The 20,079-nt window shown below is 45.9% G+C and overlaps 1 protein-coding gene across 1 annotated transcript in view; it reads right to left on the reverse strand.

Annotated features, from left to right (window-relative positions):
- ipo9 (importin 9) overlaps positions 1–20,079 on the reverse strand; it is a 133,035-nt gene that overhangs the window by 12,073 nt on the left and 100,883 nt on the right. The window contains exons 15-22 of the mRNA XM_078242341.1: positions 17,310–17,536; positions 11,262–11,410; positions 11,041–11,169; positions 9,202–9,477; positions 7,725–7,891; positions 5,212–5,345; positions 3,225–3,347; positions 942–1,055 (exon numbers count right to left, since the gene is read on the reverse strand). Coding sequence (XP_078098467.1) covers positions 942–1,055; positions 3,225–3,347; positions 5,212–5,345; positions 7,725–7,891; positions 9,202–9,477; positions 11,041–11,169; positions 11,262–11,410; positions 17,310–17,536 — 1,319 coding nt within the window. The remainder of the gene's footprint in view (positions 1–941; positions 1,056–3,224; positions 3,348–5,211; positions 5,346–7,724; positions 7,892–9,201; positions 9,478–11,040; positions 11,170–11,261; positions 11,411–17,309; positions 17,537–20,079) is intronic.

The following is a 20,079-nucleotide window of genomic DNA, read 5'->3' on the forward strand; positions in this document are numbered from 1 at the left end:
GCTCCTTGCCAGTTGTTTATGCTTCCCTATAGCTCTTCCCACAGGCTCCATGTCAACACGGATTTTAAAACATTTCTTTGAATTTCTATCCTGCACATTTCACTTCTGCCATTTTGCTTTCTTCTGTTCTCCATCAAGCACTTCACAGGCCGTTCATCTCTGTTCTTATGTTTCTTATCCTCTTCTCTCAATTTGTTCTTTTTTAAATGATGTTGAATGTAATATCAAGGAAGGATCTGGAAACACAGGGGTGACTGGTTTGTTCCATGTAACACAGGGCGGCACGGTGGCACAGTGGTCAGCACTGCTGCTTCACAGCTCCAGGGACCTGGGTTCAATTCCCGGCTTGGGTCACTGTCTGTCTGGAGTTTGCACATTCTCCTCGTGTCTGCGTGGGTTTCCTCCGGGTGCTCCGGTTTCCTCCCACAGTCCAAAAGATGTGCGGGTTAGGTTGATTGGCCATGCTAAAATTGCCCTTAGTGTCCGGAGATGTGTAGGTTAGAGGGATTAGTGGGTAAATATGTAGGGATATGGGGGTAGAGCCTGGGTGGGATTGTGGTCGGTGCAGACTCGATGGGCCGAATGGCCTCTTTCTGTGCTGTAGGGTTTCTATGATTCTATGACTGCCTTTCTCTCAACGCATGCCGAATGCTTCCAGCGTTTTGTTTTGTAACTCATATAGCTAATTACTCATTTAAAATTCAATAGCAACATTTTAATACAATTAATTATTGGAGCCATTATTTGTGTATCTAGGAGAAAAGCCCAATAGCTTTTAAAGCAATAATAATGAAACAGCAATTTCTAGCTACAAAAAAAAACTAGATTTCCCCAAGTGATCCTGACAGTAAATCACATATGATGCACATCCCAAAGTGGCTGCTCAAAAACCACGAGCTGGGTCTTTCAGATTATTGACAATAGTTTATACAGCTTCTTACCATATCGGACACCTGCTCCTTGATTGAGTAAATCTGATAAAAGCTGCCCTGCTAAACCCTCGTCATCGTCCTCATCATCGTCATCCTGGTCCTCCCACATGTCATTAACTTCATCTGAATACAAGACAGAAAAAATTCACAACATTTTGCATTTAACAATAAAAAGGTGTGCACTGTAAACGTTGGATAGGACCAAAAAGAGGACGCCTTTTGGAATACACCAGATATGACCTCTGACCTTGAGTAGGAATATATGTTGATAGTTGTCCAAGGTTAGAACCCTCCCCTGATGCCTCAATCATGAAAATATGTGGAGATATATTTATGCTATAGATTTTTGGGATATGGGCATTGCTGGCAAGTCCAGCATTTATTGTCTGTTCTAAATGCTCTCAAGGGTAGTGGCAAGCATTGTGTAATATCTTGCTGCACCATTTCAGTTAATAATCAGGCACACTGTTGTGCTAATATAGAGGTAAGACCAGGTAAGGACTGTAGATTTTGTTCCCTAAATGACACTAGCAAACAAGGAGTCCTGTCCACCCCATTACTGAGACAAGCTTTTTATTCCAGATTTATTTAATGAAATTTATTTATTTAAATCCCCCCAGCAGTCTCTGGATTACTAATCCAGTCACATACCACCATGCTAGCATACAGAGGTACCACCCACAGATGGGTATGAAGGTGAACTGCCAGTTGGCTGAGTCTGTGTTACTATACATGTAAAAAGAGTAACGATGCAGCAGTTGTAGAAAACCTACCACTTCATATCTGGAATGCTTGTGTAAATCACGGTGAGCCTCTCACCGAGATGTTATTTTTTCCCCAATCTTATCCCACAACACTGTTACGAGGAAGGGGGATATTTATATTTACATGGAACCTTATTACATGTCTTCGCCACATCTCAGAGTATCATAGAATCCTATAGTGCAGAAGGAGGCCATTCGGCCCATCAAGTCCGCACTGACCACAATCCCACTCGGGCCCTATCCCCATAACCCCACATATTTACCCCACTAATCCCCTGACACTAGGGGCAATTTAGCATGGCCAATCAACCTAGCCCACACATCTTTGGACTGTGGGAGGAAATTGGAGCACCCGGAGGAAACCCACGCAGACACAGGGAGAACGTGCAAACTCCACACAGACAGTGACCTGAGGCTGGAATTGAACCTTGGTCCCTGGTGCTGTGAGGTGCTAACCATTATGCCACCCAGAGTGGATATTGGGCTTCCTTCCGAGCTAGAATTGAACCACCGACTTAAGGATGTCAGTTTGAATCATCTACAGTCCACTGCTCCACCAGCTGAGCTCTCAAAGGGGAACACCATCTCCTAATACTTCACGTGTAATGAACTACATTGAAGTGTCTTTACTGTTATGCAGATATACGCGGCAACTATTTTTCACATAGCAAAAAGCCCTAAACAGTGCTAAAATGGACGACAAGTCAGTTTGGTTTTTTTGGGGGAAAGATAATGTCTTTACTAAAAGAAATGCAAAACGATCATTAACACTTGTCTGAACAGAGTGTACAGTATATATCTTATTGGATTCCACAACTACAATCACTATCATGACAGGAACACTCCAAATTTATTCCACTGTTTACAAAGAGGGGAAGTCAGAATAAAGAAATACCTTTCCGTTTATGGATAGGAAGTGAGCCAGGTAATCAGGACAGTTTAAATTGAACCCCTCCTGTCTGCAGCAATAACGCTAACAATAAGGTAACATGACACTGAGCATCAAGCATCTTTCTAGCAGTATTGAACTAGCAACACAAAATTAATCGCTTAATAGAGTTGCTGGCAGCTGCATGAAGATTGTAAAGAAATAAATGCATCGAGCAAGTGTGCTGAACTGACCATTCTGAAATTTGTAATGTGGTCCCATGTAGCTAGCTGCGTATCGAGAACAGGGCGTATGGGAGGAACAACACAACACCACCATCTAGTGGTTTAGTGTCAATACTATGATTAAAAAACATTTTAGAATCTAAATATGCTCAAATGATTCTGACACAATGCCAGTGACATTGAACAGGCAAGAGATCATCTCCCCTCAGTTACAAACTGAAAGCGGCTAATGGAGTTAAAATTTGAAGAGCCAGCTTTATAATGAGCCCTTGACAAAACACACTGAATATGCAGCTTCAAAGATAAATACTTCAGTTGTTATTTTAAGAATTAAGCAATAAAGTAAAACATGTCTTAGAGAATGACTTATGAGGCAGGGAGAGGGAGCAAGTGTTCACACTGACTGGGACTATACCTTGATTCCATTCTGCTGCTGTCGATTGCCGGGAGACGTTTGCTTCCATGACACTGGAGAGTTCACCAATGAGCAGCTTGAAGAGTTTTACTAGCAGAGGAATGTTAGTCCAACGCTCCGGGTCTGTTCAAAACAAAACAAATCACATCATGACCAGAAAATTCACCTCAGGCCAAAGAGGATTGAGGATTGCCCAGGTTAGGCATCGCACAGTGCAGGGTAACAGTTCATAAATGAGAACTCCAAGTTAACTACACTTTTTTAAAAACTGCTGAGTCCAGAAACAACCAGAATGTTTACCAAAAGGTTAGTAGCCCCAGCACCATTGCTTAACCACATAGCAAATCTTCAAATTCACCTTCTGCCAATCCCTCGTCGACAGATCATAGAAGCATACAGCAGAGGAGTCTGCAATTCAGCCCACTGAATCTTCTGGCTCCCATTGCCCTGCTCTTTCTCCGAAGACCAACAACATTTTCCCCTTGTGAAGTATTATTCTTTTGAAAATTATTTCATTTTCATGTCGCCTCTTCCCTTCATAAATCTATTTCCTCTGGTTACAGCCCAGAAACAGACCATTGACCCAGAAGCACCTGTGCTCATCAAACCTGACCCAAGTTTTTGAACTCCTCTATCAAATCTCCTTTAATCTTCTCTTTTCCAAAGAGAACAAGTCCACTTTCTCAATCCTATTCATTGGTTAACTACATTTGAGTTTCAGGTCCTATGTACTGAAATTCAGGTCTTTGGTGCATTCCAGTGGTCCGAAAACCGAGTCCTGGGGGGGCCCACTAAGTCTGAAAAACAATTGTCACTATCAGCACTCTGCTTTCTGTCCCTTAGCCAATTTTTACATCCACACTGTCACTGCCCCTTTAATTATATGGACTTCAATTTTGCCAAAAGGTCGATTATGTGATACTTTATTAAATGCCTTCTGAAAGTCCACATACACATCAACTGCATTGGCCTTATCCATCCTCTCTCTTAATTCAGTAAAAAAAAACCTCAGTTAAGTTCGTCAAATATAATTTGCTTTTAACAAATAAGCGTTGGTTTTCACTTCTTCACTCCTATTTTTTTCAATACACTCGTCAGCACTGTAAACCAGTTTGAATGCACCGCACTCCAAGGGAATTCCTGCATTGGCTCCTCTTCCCACAGATGACCACCCACCGACTATAGAACAGTACAACACAGTACAGGCCCTTCGGCCCTTGATGTTGTGCCGAGCTTTGTCTGAAACCAAGATCAAGCTATCCCACTCCCTATCATTCTGGTGTGCTCCATGTGCCTATCCAATAACCGCTTGAAAGTTACTTCTGAACTTCCTGTACCTATAGGGTGAATACCTCCTGGAAAAATTCTTATCTTCCCATATGCCCTGCAGTAACTCCAGCTAGAGTTTGAGTAAATGGATCCATGGTTATTCACACGAACTGCCCTGAAGTTCTCACACGGTTATGAACTGCAAGAAAATTCTCTCAGCTGATCCATCATTTTGTTTTAATGTATATTTAAAGTGCATATATGTTTCAATATATTCTTTTTAGTTTAGTATCCCTTACTCTTATTTATTACCTAATTATTCAACCAGATTTTTATTTAATGCAGTTTAGATCCCTTTAATGTTGACTCCTTCTTAATTTGAATTTTATTCTCTTTGATCTGTTTAATTACTAATTATTGATATACTAAGCTACTGCTGCCTCTTCACAAGTGTCACCTCACAAGTCAAATCTTCTGCTCCTTTTTATGTTGTACTAAAAACTAATTATTGTGCATTCTCTTCACCTGCTCCTTCCTGCACATACAATCGAAAGACTTCACACTCAGTTTATAGTCTAGTTTTACTAAAATCAAATCACCTTGTGATGTGGTTACCAGTGTTCAGTTTGTTTCAAAATAGGGGATTTGGGAATTTAAAAAAAAAGAGATTGGTAAATTCTGCTCTTAAAAGTCTGGAGTTGAATTTGGAAATTCTTACTTTTTGCTGCCTTGGAGCGAGTGCGTATTCCCTCATCGGCATTGAATATTTCTTCCCCTTTCACCATGATATCCCGCAGCCTCTTGTCATCTGTGTTAATGCCGTGTTGTAAGAGTTTACACATTGCTACGGTGCTGTGGAGTTAACACAATCTGGTTAATGACTAGTCCTGAAAAACTCACTTACAGCCTCTTGACAATGTTACAGAGCCACACGCATTATAGCGAGCTCTAAAAACTTATTTCTCTCACTTTGGAAGAGGGGGATGTACTGGGAAGTGGAGAGCTATCATTTTAGATCCACATCAAATATACCCAGAACACACACAAGGGTCAAAGTAACACTCGCCTAAGACTATCAACATTAAATTCTCCCAAATTCTCCCAAATCACCCGCCAAAATCAGCATTTACATTTTTCCAACGATCCAATATCTCTAGTACCTCCTCCTCAGCATTATCCTCTGGTGAAGACATATTTATTAAGTATCGCAGCCATATTCTCTGGCTCCAGAAGCGCTTATTGTTGGTCCCTAGTTAGTCCTATAAACAACCCTTTTTACTAATGACATCTTTATCAAATGACGAATGACATTTTTTATTAAAAACCCACTCACATGAAGGAGCAGCACTCCGAAAGCTCATGATACCAAATAAATCTGGTGGTCTTTAATCTGGTGTCGTAAGACTTCTTACTATCTTAACTCTGCCCCTGTATTACACCCAGCCAATTCTCACCAACTCTGTCCCTGTATTACACCCAGCCAATTCTCATCAACATGTCCCTGTATTACACCCAGCTAATTCTCACCAACTCTGCCCCTGTATTACACCCAGCCAATTCTCATCATGTCCCTCGATTTCACCCAGCCAATTCTCATTAACTCTGTCCCTGTATTCTACCCAGTCAATTCTCATCAACATGTCCCTTTATTACACCCAGCAAATTCTCATTAACTCTGTCCCTGTATTATCCTTGTCAGTTTCCCAATGTAAGTTTTCTGGTTGCTTGTCTACTGAATTATCAACCTGATGTATTTCCTAAGCTTGTTTATTTCGGTTTCATTTTATTCATTAGTAATCCAAAGTCATCCAGTCTTGAAACATTAACTCTGTTCTCCCTCCACAGATGCTGTCACGTCTGCTGAGATTGTCCAGCATTTTCTATTTTGGTTTCAGATTCCAGCATCCGCCGTAATTTGCTTTTATCTTACTGTTTCCTTCCTCTTTGGGCTGGAAACACACTGGCCAGGAAATGTCTCTTGCACACATTACAGAAATTCCTCCCCAAGTCTGACCTTTATTCTGTTCTTTCTGAACCCATATCAGGATATTTGAAGTCTCTCATTATCACTCCATTACACAGTGATCTTTCCACTATTTGCCTGCAAGTGTACTCAAACCCATCTTATTATCATTTGAAAGGATGTGAGGGATTGGCCAGAAAACTATAGGCCAGTCAGTCAGACTTCAGTGGTGGACAAATTATTAGAATCAATTCTGAAAACAGGATAAAATGTCACTCAGACACATTGATCAAGGAGTGTCAGAATGGTTTTGTTAAGGAAAGATCATGTCTTAGTCACTTAACTGAATTTTTTGAGGAAGTAACAAGGAGTGATGAGGGGAGGGGATGTTGTCTACAGGAATTCACAAACATCTGACGAGGTCCCACAGTAGAATGGTCAGAAAAGGGAGGGACACAGGGGAAGGTGACAAGTTGGATCCAAAATTGACTCAGTGACAGGAAGCAAAGGGTAATGATCGATGGATGTTTTTGTGAATGGAAAGCGGTTTCCAGTGGTGTTCCACAGGACTCAGTGTTGGGGTCCTTGCTGTTTGTTGTATATATTATATTGATTTAGATGCAAATCTGGAACATGATTGGGAAATTTGTAGATGATACAAAAATGGGCCGTGTAGTGTAGTTGATGGTGAAGAGGGTAGCTGATAATTCCAGAATGATGTCAATAGTTTGGCTGAGTGGGTGGAAAAGTGGCAAATGGAACTCAATCTGGAAAATTTGGAAGGAAAACAAAGCAAGGGAATATTCAATAAACGGGAAGATTGTAGAGGAGTTGAGGAAGTGAGAGATCTTGGAGTGAATGTCCACAGATCCCTGAAAGTGGCAAGACAGCTCGATAAGGTGGGGTCAAGAAAGAATATTGAACAATTTCCTTCGTTGGATGAGATATTGAGTACAAAAGCAGGGATATAATGCTGGAACAAAACGTTGGTTAGGCCACAGCTGGAACTTTGTGTACAAAATCTGGCCTCTGAAATTCACAGCCCAAATTGGTGGTTGAGGTTGAAACACAACTTATTGAGAAGGTGCCTGGATCTCTATCTAAAGAGCTGGGACTTGCAAGGTGCTGGAAAGTGGGATTAAAATGAGCGGCTAGTTTCTTCTCTCTCTTTTTTGCCTTACACAGACATGATGGGCTGAATGGTTTCGTTCCGCACCATAACTTTGCTATGGTTCTATGATCCTCCCAAATAGAATAGGATGGCACACCTGACTTTGCCCTCATATTGTCCGTAGAAGAGAGGCTGCCGACTTGTCCACTCAGACATGACAAACTCGAGAGCAGGTTTCCCGGTGGGTCCAGGCAGACTGCACAGGAACTCCAGCAGCGGCTCCAGCTGATTGTGAACGAGGTGTGCAAACACCATGATGAGAGACTGTAGAGAGAAATAGAATGGTGAACTCCATGAGTCAGAACATAACGAACAGGAACAAGAATATGCCTCATCACCCATAAGCCTGCTCTCCCCTTCAGCAAGATTGCAACTAATATTTGACCTCAATTCCACCTCCCCACTGAATTTACATATCCTTCGATTACCTTAGAGTCCAAAGGTCCAGCTATCCCAGCCATGAATATACTCAGCAACACAGCATCTACAGCCAAATTGAGTACAGAATTCCACCAGTGCACAACTCTGAGGGATGAAATTCCTCCTCATCTCAGTCAGTTTAAGTTGATTTTTTAAAAAATTCATTTGTGGGACATGGGCGTTGCTGGCTGCCCAGCATTAATTGCCCATCCCTAGTTGCCCGAGGGCAGTTGAGAGTTAACCACATTGCTGTGGCTCTGGAGTCACATGTCGGCCAGACCGAGTAGGGTTGGCAGCTTTCCTTCTCTAAAGGACATGAGTGAACCAGATGGGTTTTTCTGACAATCCACAATGGTTTCATGGTCATCAGTAGATTCTTAATTTCAGATATTTTTTTACTGAACTCAAATTCAACCATTTGCCATGGCGGGATTCGAACCCGGGTCCCCAGAACATTAGCTGAGTTTCTGGATTAATAGTCTAGCAATAATACCACTAGGTCATCACCTTCCTTTTGCTCATCCCTTATTCTAAGATGATGCCGTTCCCTCTACCTTGACCCACGACTGCACTTGAAACATGAGCACCTTTACATACTGCTAAAGGGCAAAGCAGCATATGTTTCAATTGGAAAAACCTTATTCTCTCAAACAACACCTTTAATAAGCTTATAATTTAAACTTCAAATCTAACCACAGCTTTCCCGGTGTAACTCTCCAAACTCTGCTCTTACCCGAGGTTATTCCTTCTGCCATTGCCTCAATTCCAACTTCTTACACATTTCTGCCTTTTCCTAAAGGCATATACCTATTGAACGGTTAGTGCCACAAGCCACAGAAACTATAGCTCTCACTGCATGCTCAGCATCAGGTGCTGATTTTACACTCAGTTCAGCATTGCGAATCCAACTTGAAAGCATGAGCCAGTGTTTACTAAACATTCTGCGCCCCAAACCACCAGTAAACACCCCGTCCCCACCAATCCCTTCGCCAGACATCCTGTCCACCCGCTCATGCAGAAGTCCCACCCTCGCCAGCACCCAAGCGGATGTCCCACTCCCAACACTGACCACAGAGCGACCCCACAATTAATGTCTCCCATCCCCTCCCCCCGACCCCTTCATCCACCTATCTCATTAGGGTCTCTGCACCCACCTGCATTACACTGAGTGTTTCTGCTTGTTGCATTTTGCTGAGGATTGCTCGTAGTATCTGGTCAAGGTTATCTCCTAACTGTGAGCCAGCCTTTGAGATTAATGTAGAAACCAGTCTCCCTACAAATGCTGCTGTGTACTCAGAGGTTCGGGGGTCCAGAAGCTGGCTCACCACCTGCATGACATACCAGAGCCCGTTGTGACCCTGCTCATCATGCCACTGTGCTATCTGTTCCAGTGCCACAGCCACGTAAGCACGCAGACACTCACCACCATTCTGTAAAAGAGGCAGATTTCACTATAGGAGCATACAATCATACAGCACAGGATGTTTTAATCCAGTAAACCAATTGGTGAAGAATATAATTGGAGCCAATCTCTACACCCTTTTAATGAGCATTTATTTACAGTTACAGATTACAAACAGGCAGACGAGACCATTTTTACTGTACTTTGCTAGCTTTTTACTACAGCAATCCGAAACGAATTCCACTCTCTCCCAACAGCCTTGTAACAATCCCAAACAAATCCAATTGATCTGCTCTCCCCCTGTATTAATCCTACACTAATCACAACACCCCAATCTTTCTCCCCATAACCTTGAATCAATGCTAAATAAAATCCCACTTCCTTTCACCCCAAAACTGTGTGTTAACTCCAGACTAATCTCAAGCTCATGCCATAGCTCTGTATCAACCCCAAAGGTAAAATTAAAGGTCATTTAGTCTTTTGTGATTGACAATCAGTTGAAAAATTAAATTTCACAATCTCCGGCCCCTTGTTTTTGCATGCGTGTGTTTTTGGACAGCAGTTGTTGATAATCCTGTTTTGCCATTTACATGTAATTATCTAGCTTTTTAATGGTCCTATCACTATCTCCTCCTGCACTGCAGCTTTAGACACTTAATCTCTCCTGCCTTGCATCTTCTCAAAGACAGTGTGTGCCATGCCTCCGAAACACGAGTCTGGGTCCATGCGCGAAAATCGAGGTGGTGGAAGTGCGCAGGGGGGAGGGGGAGGGGAGGGAGTGGCACGCCGGCTTTTGGGGCGAGGGAGGGACGGGGGAAGAGCAACAGGCGGGGGGGGGGGGGGGGGGGGGGGGGCGGCCCGAGGGGGTTGGGGGGGGGGCGGGGGTTGTGATGAGGGGAGGGTTATCTCTTACAGGTGAAACATTAATGTGAGGTCCAATCTGCCTGAAGTGGATACAGGTACATGGAACTAAATCAAAGAAGAGCAGAGCAGTTATCTCCAATATCATGAAAAAAACAGATCTACTCATTATCACATTGCTCTCACAGTGCACATTAGCTGCGTAGTTTCTTATAACAGTAACTACATCTCAAAAAGCACTTCAGTGGTCTAAAGTGCTTTGTGATGCCTCCGCTGGTCATGAAAATGCCACATAAGTCTTTATTTATTTTTGTTCTCCATCACTCACCTCTGCACTTGTTTACAATTGCTTAAATTGCTTCTGACGGAAGGTCTTGGAAGGACCTAAAACGTTAACTCTTGCTGTCTGCAGATGCTCTCACACCTGCTGAGGATTTTCACTGAGATTTTTGTTTCAAATTTCCAACATTTGTAATATTTTGCTTTTATAATCCACTGCCTGCACATTCCCGTAGTCTTGTATTAATCCCAACCTAAGACCATAAGAAATAGTAACAGGAGTAGGCCGTTCAGTCCCTCATGGCTGATCCAATATTCCTCACATCTCCTTTCCCACGAATCCCACTGCTCCGCTCCCTCCCCACTTTGAGCTCCAGATGTCACAAAACCTTTGTGGATCAGAGGCAGGGCTTGGGAAGCAATTCTTCAGTTTTGTTGGAGCCTTGCCTACCTGCATTGTTGCATTGTCATCTGTGTGCAGTGTACACTGAGCCACAACAGGGAATGCCTGGCATATCAGAACCTCCGACAGTGGCAGCTTGGTATTTCTCACAACAGTTGTCAGGATGTCAATGGCAGTCTGCAGGAAGATCAAGGTATCAGTGTCAGCTAATGGTCCATTTCCCAGATGCATTACGTCAATACAATAATACAAGTGTGGGAGTTACTCACCGCACAGAGGCCAGACGGGATTTTATCAGAAGGAGCATGCATTATGCTAACAAGAGTTGGAATTAACCTCATCTGCATGGGGCCTTGACAGGCCTCGATCTGTGCAAGCTCCTTGAAGATATCCTGAGCCAGCGATGCCACTACTGGATCTGGGGATTCAAAATCAGCAAGCTTAGTGAGGTCAATCCTTTGTATGCATCGAATAATAGAGCAGAAGGAGGCCATTCGGCCCATCGAGCCTGCACTGACCACAATCCCACCCAGGCACCCTTAACTCCATGCATTTACCCTAGCTAGTCCCCCCGACACTAAAGGGCAATTTAGCATGGCCAATCCACCTAACCCGCACATCTTTCGGACAGTGGGAGGTAACCAGAGCACCCAGAGGAAACTCTCACGGGGAGAATGTACAAACTCGAGCACATGTGACCCAAGCTGGGAATTAAACCCGGGTCCCTGGTGCTGCACAAGAACTCTGGTGGAGCCAACGATTAACCCGAAGAAGCAGAGGGAGGATGCAGCCAGCAAAGACTGTGCAGACTTCACGCAACCCAGTCCCAAACTATGCAGGAGACTCCTCTGCCAAGATTGAAACCCACCTGTCCTGAGACTGAACGCCCAGGCCTCACACTCGGCCACACTCCTCCCCGCAAGGTCTCACACCTGGCCACCACCCCCCCCCCCAGGCCGCACACTCGGCCATTCATCCCCCCCCCCCCACCACCACCCGCAGGCCGCACACCCACCCACTTCACCCTCCCTGCCCTCAGGCCACACACCTGCCTACCCACTCTCTCCCCCCACCAGGCCGCACACCCACCCACCCACCCACTCCGCCCCAGGCCGCACACCCCCCCCCCCCCCCCTTTCGGGTCGCACACCTGGCCACCCACTCCTCCCCTCAGGCCGCACACCCCCCCACCCCCCTCCATCCACTCCCCCCCCACCTCAGGCCTCACACCCCCCCCCCAACCACTCCCCCTCACCCAATCCCCTCCCTCAGACCTCACACCCCACCCACTCCCCTCAGACCTCACACCCCACCGACTCCCCTGACTTCACACTCACCCACTCCCCTCAGACCTCACACTCACCCACTCCCCTTAGACTTCAAACTCACCCACTCCCCTCAGACTTCACACTCACCCACTCCCCTTAGACTTCAAACTCACCCACTCCCCTCAGACCTCACTCACCCACTCCTCAGACCTCACACTCACCCACTCCCCTCAGATTTCTCACTCACCCACTCCCCTCAGACCTCACACTCACCCACTCCCCTCAGACCTCACTCACCCACTCCCCTCAGACCTCACTCATCCACTCCCCTCAGACCTCACTCATCCACTCCCCTCAGACCTCACTCACCCACTCCCCTCAGACCTCACTCACCCACTCCCCTCAGACCTCACTCACCCACTCCCCTCAGACCTCACTCACCCACTCCCCTCAGACCTCACTCACCCACTCCCCTCAGACCTCACTCACCCACTCCCCTCAGACCTCACTCACCCACTCCTCAGACCTCACACTCACCCACTCCCCTCAGATTTCTCACTCACCCACTCCCCTCAGACCTCACACTCACCCACTCCCCTCAGACCTCACTCACCCACTCCCCTCAGACCTCACTCACCCACTCCCCTCAGACCTCACTCACCCACTCCCCTCAGACCTCACTCACCCACTCTCCTCAGACCTCACACCCCACCCACTCCCCTCAGACCTCTCACACACCCTCTCCCCTCAGACCTCTCACACACCCACTCCCCTCAGACCTCACACTCACCCACTCCTCAGACCTCACACTCACCCACTCCCCTCAGACCTCACACCCCACCCACTCCCCTCAGACCTCACTCACCCACTCCCCTCAGACCTCACTCACCCACTCCCCTCAGACCTCACTCACCCACTCCCCTCAGACCTCACACACCCACTCCCCTCAGACCTCACTCACCCACTCCCCTCAGACCTCACTCACCCACTCTCCTCAGACCTCACACCCCACCCACTCCCCTCAGACCTCTCACACACCCACTCCCCTCAGACCTCATACCCCACCCACTCCCCTCAGACCTCACACACACCCACTCCCCTCAGACCTCACTCACCCACTCCTCAGACCTCACTCACCCACTCCCCTCAGACCACACTCACCCACTCCCCTCAGACCTCACTCACCCACTCCTCAGACCTCACACACACCCACTCCCCTCAGTCCTCACACCCCACCCACTCCCCTCAGACCTCTCACACACCCACTCCCCTCAGACCTCACACTCACCCACTCCTCAGACCTCACACTCACCCACTCCCCTCAGACCTCACACCCCACCCACTCCCCTCAGACCTCACTCACCCACTCCCCTCAGACCTCACTCACCCACTCCCCTCAGACCTCACTCACCCACTCCCCTCAGACCTCACACACCCACTCCCCTCAGACCTCACTCACCCACTCCCCTCAGACCTCACTCACCCACTCTCCTCAGACCTCACACCCCACCCACTCCCCTCAGACCTCTCACACACCCACTCCCCTCAGACCTCATACCCCACCCACTCCCCTCAGACCTCACACACACCCACTCCCCTCAGACCTCACTCACCCACTCCTCAGACCTCACTCACCCACTCCCCTCAGACCACACTCACCCACTCCCCTCAGACCTCACTCACCCACTCCTCAGACCTCACACACACCCACTCCCCTCAGACCTCACACCCCACCCACTCCCCTCAGACCTCACACCCCACCCACTCCCCTCAGACCTCACTCACCCACTCCTCAGACCTCACACTCACCCACTCCCCTCAGACCTCACACTCACCCACTCCTCAGACCTCACACCCCACCCACTCCCCTCAGACCAGAGACTCTAACTGTTTCTTAGGGTTTCACGATTTAACCATAACTTTTTATGGACTCTGGAATAGTTCCTACAGATTGCAAGATAACTAATGTAACCCCACTATTTAAAAAGGGAGGTAGAGAGAAAACTGAATTATAGATCAGTAAGCCTGATGTTGGTAGTGGGTAAAGTCCTAGAATCCATCATCAAAGATTCCTTCGCAAAACACATGGAAAACAGTGGCAGGATCAGACAGAGTTAGTGTGGATTTATGAAAGGGAAATCATGCTTGACAAATTTGCTGGAATTCTTTGAGGATGTAACTAGTAGAGTTGATGAAGGTGAGCCAGTGGATGTGGTTTATTTGGAGTTTCAGAAGGCTTTCAACAAAAAGTGTGTTAAATTGAAGCACATGGGATTGAGATGGATAGAAAACTGGTTGGCAGACAGGAAACAAACTGGGAATAAACGGGTCATTTTCCAAATGGCAGGCAATGACCGAAGGGATCAGTGCGAGGGCTCCAGCTGGTCACAATATATATGAGGGAACTAAATGTAATATCTCCAAATTTGCAGATGACAGAAATCTGGGTGGGAGGGTGAGCTGTGAGGAGGATGTAGAGATACTACAGTGTGATTTGGACAAATTGAGTGGGCAAATGCATGGTCGATGCAGTATCATGTGGATAAATGTGAGGTTATCCACTTTGATAGCAAAAACAGGAAGGTAGATTATCTGAATGGCTAAAATAGGAGAAGGGAATGTGTAATGAGACCTGGGTGTCCTTGTACACTAATTACTGAAGGTAAGCATGCAGGTGCAGCAGGCGGTAAATGGAATTCGAGCACAGGAGCAGGATGTCTTGCTGCAATTATACAGGTTCTTGGCGATTCTTGCAGTATTGTGTGCAGTTTTGGTCTCCTTATCTTAGGATGTTCTTGCTCTTGAGGGAGTGCAGATAGTTACCAGACTGATTCCTGGGAAAGCAGGACTGACATAACAGGAGAGATTGAGACGGTTAGGATTGTATTTGTTCAAAAGGGTTCAAAAGAATGAGGGGCGACATCACAGAAACCTATAAAATTCTAAGAGGACGAGACAGGGTCGATGCAAGAAGGATGTTCCCGATGGTGAGGATGACCAGAACCAGGGGTCACAGTCTGAGGATACAGGATACATGGTTTAGGACTGAGATGAGGAGAAATTTCTTCACCCAGTGTGGTCAGCCTGTGGAATTCTCTACCATAGGAAGCAGTTGAGGCCAAAACATTGAATGTTTTCAAGAAACAGTTACATATAGCACATGGGGCAAAGGGGATCAAAGGATATGGGGGGGGGATTAGGCTGTTTAGGTGGATGATCCGCCATGATCACAATGAATTGCAGAGCAGGCTCAAAGGGCCAAATGGCTTCCTCCAGCTCTTATTTTCTGTTTTTTAAAAACTCATTTGTGGGACATGAGCATCGCAGGCTGGCCAGCATTCATTGCCCATCCCTAGTTGCGCTCGAGGTGGTGGTGGTGAACTGCCTGCGTGAAACGCTGCAGTCCATCTGTTGTGGGTTGGCCCACAATGCCATTAGGGAGGGAATTCCAGGATTTTGACCAAGCAACTGTGAAGGAACAGCAATATATTTCCAAGTCAGGATGGTGAGTGGCTTGAAGGGGAACTTGCAGGTGAGGGTGTTCCCATGTATCTGCTGCCCTCATCCTTCTAGATGGAAGTCGTTGTGGGTTTGGAAGATGCTGCCTAAGGAACTTTGGTGAATTGCTGCAGTACATCTTGTAGATAGTACACACTGCTGCCACTGAGCATCGGTGATGGAGGGAGTGGATGTTTGTAGATGTGGGCCCAATCAAGCAGGTTGCTTTGCCCTGGATGGTGTCAAGCTTCTTGAGTGTTGTTGGAGCTGCACCCATCCAGCCAAGTGGGGAGTATTCCATCACACTCCTGACTTGTGCCTTGTAGATGGTGGACACACTTTGGGGAGTCAGGAGGTGGGTTACTCACCGCAGTTTTCCTAGCCTCTGACCTACTTTTGTAGCCACTGTGTTTATGTGGTGAGTCCAGTTGAGGTTTTAGTCAATGGTAACCACAAGAATATTGATGACAGTGGGGGATTCAGTAATGCTAACACCATTGAATGTTAAGAGGCAGTGGTTAGTGTGTCTTTTACTGGTGATGGTCATTGTCTGGCATTTGCGTGGCGTGAATGTTACTTGCCACGTGTAAGCCAAGCCCGGATATTGTCCAGATCTTGTTGCATTTGAACATGAACTGCTTCAGTATCTGAGGAGTTACAAATGATGCTAAACATTGTGCAATCATCAACGAACATCCCCATTTCTGACCTTATGACGGAGGGAAGGTCATTAATGAAGCAGCTGAAGATGGTTGGGCCTAGGACACTACCCTGAGGGACTCCTGCAGAGATGTCCTGGAGGTGACTGACCCTCCACAACCATCTTCCTATGTATCAGGTATGACTCCAAACAGCAGAGAGTTTGCCCCCGATACCCATTGATTCCAGTTTTGCTTGACCTCCTTGATGCTACACTATGTCGAATGCGGCCTTGATGTCAAGGGCTGTCACTATCACATCACTCTGTAATTCAGCTCTTTTGCCCATGTTTGAACCAAGGCTGTAATGAGGCCAGGAGCTGAGTAACCCTGACGAAACCCAAACTGGGCATCACTGAGCAGGTTATTGCTGAGCAGGTGCTGCTTGATAGCACTGTTGATGACCCCTCTCTCACTTTACTGATGATCAAGAGTAGACTGAGGGGCGGTAACTGGCTGGGTTGGATTTTTCCCACTTTGTGCGTACAGAACATACCTGGGCAATTTTCCACATTGCTGGTTAGATGCCAGTGTTTTAACTGTATTTGAAGAGTTTCTTCCCTCTCAGGGGGTTGAATAGTGAAGTTGTTCATTAAACTGTCTCCCAATACAAAGTACCTGCACACTTCACAGCGAAGACTTACCACCCCACGTCCGTTGCCAAAATTAGCAAACTTTCAACTGGCTAAGCAGCATACCTCCTCTGCAACCACATCACTCTCCAACCCATTCTGAAACAGATCCGAATGTGAACTCATACCCAAATACTTCTATGGTGAAACTCTAAACTATCAAATAGTGGACAGATACATTGACACAAATCAGTAGCAGGCAACTGTCCTGACCCACATACCGTTGCTGTACTTGAGGAAGATTGCAATGGTAAGGGGGCATACTTTATTTTCTACACTAATGGTGAAGGCGGGGTCCACGGTGCAGACCACACACAATGTCTCCATGACCAGGGTCAACACCTCAGAACTGAACTGTGTGGCAAGATGAATCAAACCGTCCAGGATGCTGGGAAGGAACGGCTGCAAAACATGTGTACACTCAGAGATTTTCAGCTGGTCACAGTACCTGTGGAGAAGAAAATACATTAGACCAGCTGACAGACCACAACTCCACACGACTCATCATAAATCAAACATATATTAAAATTCAATTCTACGAATTGTAATACGACTGACTGACTCAAATGTATGAAAAAGTAACAAAACACAATGAAGAATATAAACCAAAGAGAAAATCAGTTATTTTCTACTTCTTTGATGAACAGGCACTTGAACACATGTGAGTTGAGAGAGAAAGTCAGCATGTGCCACACTAGCAAATCCGAGAACACATGAAATGGGGAGTAACCTATTAACGTTTAGGTTGGAAATTGGTTGTGAGAAAGACGAGAGAGTAGAGATAAAGGGAACATTCTCGGGGCATTCCTCTGGGATCTGTACTGGCGTCGCAACGTCTACTCTATCTATTACAGACTCGGTGAAGGGAGAGGGAGTTGTATCCCCAAGATTCCAGATGGAATTAAAGAGGGACAATTAATTGTGCAGATTGAAGGTGGAAGTGAGTGGGTAAAACCATGATGGAATGTGAGCTCTCGTCCATTTAGGATGAAGAAAGATAAATTGGAATACCTTCCAAATTGTGAGAAACTGAACTGTGGAGGGGCAAATAAATTTGGGAAGCCAAATTCACAAACCACTAAGAGCTCATGCAAAGTTACAAAAACTAATTTAAAAAGCTAATGGAATGTTGGTCTTAATCACAAAAGGGTCAAGTACAAAAGGGAGAAAAAAAGAAAAACAAAATGCTGAAAAAGCTCAGCAGGTCTGGCAGCACCTGTGCAGAGAGAAGCAGTTAACAATTCCAGGAATTTTCAGGGTGGAAACTGTGTTAGTTACATAAAGCACCGGTTAGACTACATCGGAATTAGAGTTCAGTTCTGGGCCCACACCTCATGAAGCATATGGGTGCAGTGCAATTTCACTAGTATGATAAGGGGCTAAAAGGGTTAAATTATGAGGGCAGGATGCAAAAGGCTGGCTTCTGCCTGCTTGAGTATATAAGATTGAGAAGTGATTTGATCACAAAGTTTAAAATAACACCAATTTAATAGGGTAGGTAGATCAAGGAGAACAGACCTACACTCCCGATTTTAGAAAGATGAGGGGCAATTTCATCGAAGCATACAAGATTCTGAGAGGGTTTGACATATGATGCATATGACATATGATGCATAGAGGCTGTTCCAGTGGCTGGAGAGGCACGAATTAAGGAGGCACAGTCTCAGAAAAAGCAGAAGACTCGATTGGACTAAGATCAGTGAATCTGTGAATCTTCGGAATTCCCTACCCCATAGTTGCTGACTATATTCAACATTGAGTGAAAGAATTTTGGACTCTAAAGGAATCAAGGGTTGAGATCAAGAGAAAGTGGACTTGAGGTCGAAGATTCAAAGTTATACCTCTTTGCATATGGAACAGGTTTGAGAGGAGTGTATGGCTTACTCCTGATCTTCTTTCCTCTGTTCATAGAACCCCTACAGTGCAGGAGGCCATTCAACCTTGGGCGGCACGGTAGCACAGTGGTTAGCACTGCTGCTTCACAGCTCCAGGGACCTGGGTTCGATTCCTGGCTTGGGTCACTGTCTGTGTGGAGTTTGCACATTCTCCTCGTGTCTGCGTGGGTTTCCTCCGGGTGCTCCTCCCACAGTCCAAAGATGTGCGGGTTAGGTTGATTGGCCATGCTAAAATTGCCCCTTAGTGTCCTGGGATGCATAGATTAGAGGGATTAGCGGGTAAAATATGTAGGGATATGTGGGTAGGGTCTGTGTGGGATTGTGGACGGTGCAGACTCGATGGGCCGAATGGCCTCTTTCTGTACTGTAGGGTTTCTATGATCTATGAACCATCAAATCTGCACTAACTCTCTGACAGAGCATCTTACTCTGGCCCTATCCCTGTAAGCCCACTATCCACGAATACCCCTAACCTTTGGACACAAAGGGACAATTTTAGCATGGCCAATACACCTAACCTGCACATCATTGGACTGTGGGAGGAAACTGGAGCACCCAGAAGAAACCCACGCAGTCACGGGGAGAACGTGCAAACTCCACATAGACGGTAACCCAAGGTTGGAATCGAACTTGGGTCCCTGGCGTTGTGAGGCAGCAGTCCTTGGAGAACATGTATTTCCTCTGGTGAGGGAATGCAGAACAAAAGGGCATAATGTTGGAATAAAAGCTAGACCATTCAGTAGCACAATCAGGAAGCATTTTTTCACATAAAGGTGGTGGTAAATCTGGAACTCATTCCATCAAAAGGTGGTCAATGCTGGGAGGCAACTGGAGCTTTAAAGGCAGACCGGTAGAATTTTATTGGGTATGGATATCAAAAGATATAGAGCAACAGTGGTAAATAAGGTGCAGGTCAGCCATGACCCAGGTTCAAGGGACGGAATCGTCTCCTCTCCTCCCCTCCCCTTCTGATATTATGGATATGGAGAAACTTAATGCAGAATATTACTTGAATCAAATTTTGAAAATAGGAAATTGGCACAGATGTCCAAGTTCAGAAAAAGTAATTTTAGGATCAGTTCCAGAAAACTGTTCA

Source organism: Mustelus asterias, chromosome 25 (assembly GCF_964213995.1).
Source record: "Mustelus asterias chromosome 25, sMusAst1.hap1.1, whole genome shotgun sequence".
NCBI classification, from domain to species: Eukaryota; Metazoa; Chordata; class Chondrichthyes; order Carcharhiniformes; family Triakidae; genus Mustelus; species Mustelus asterias.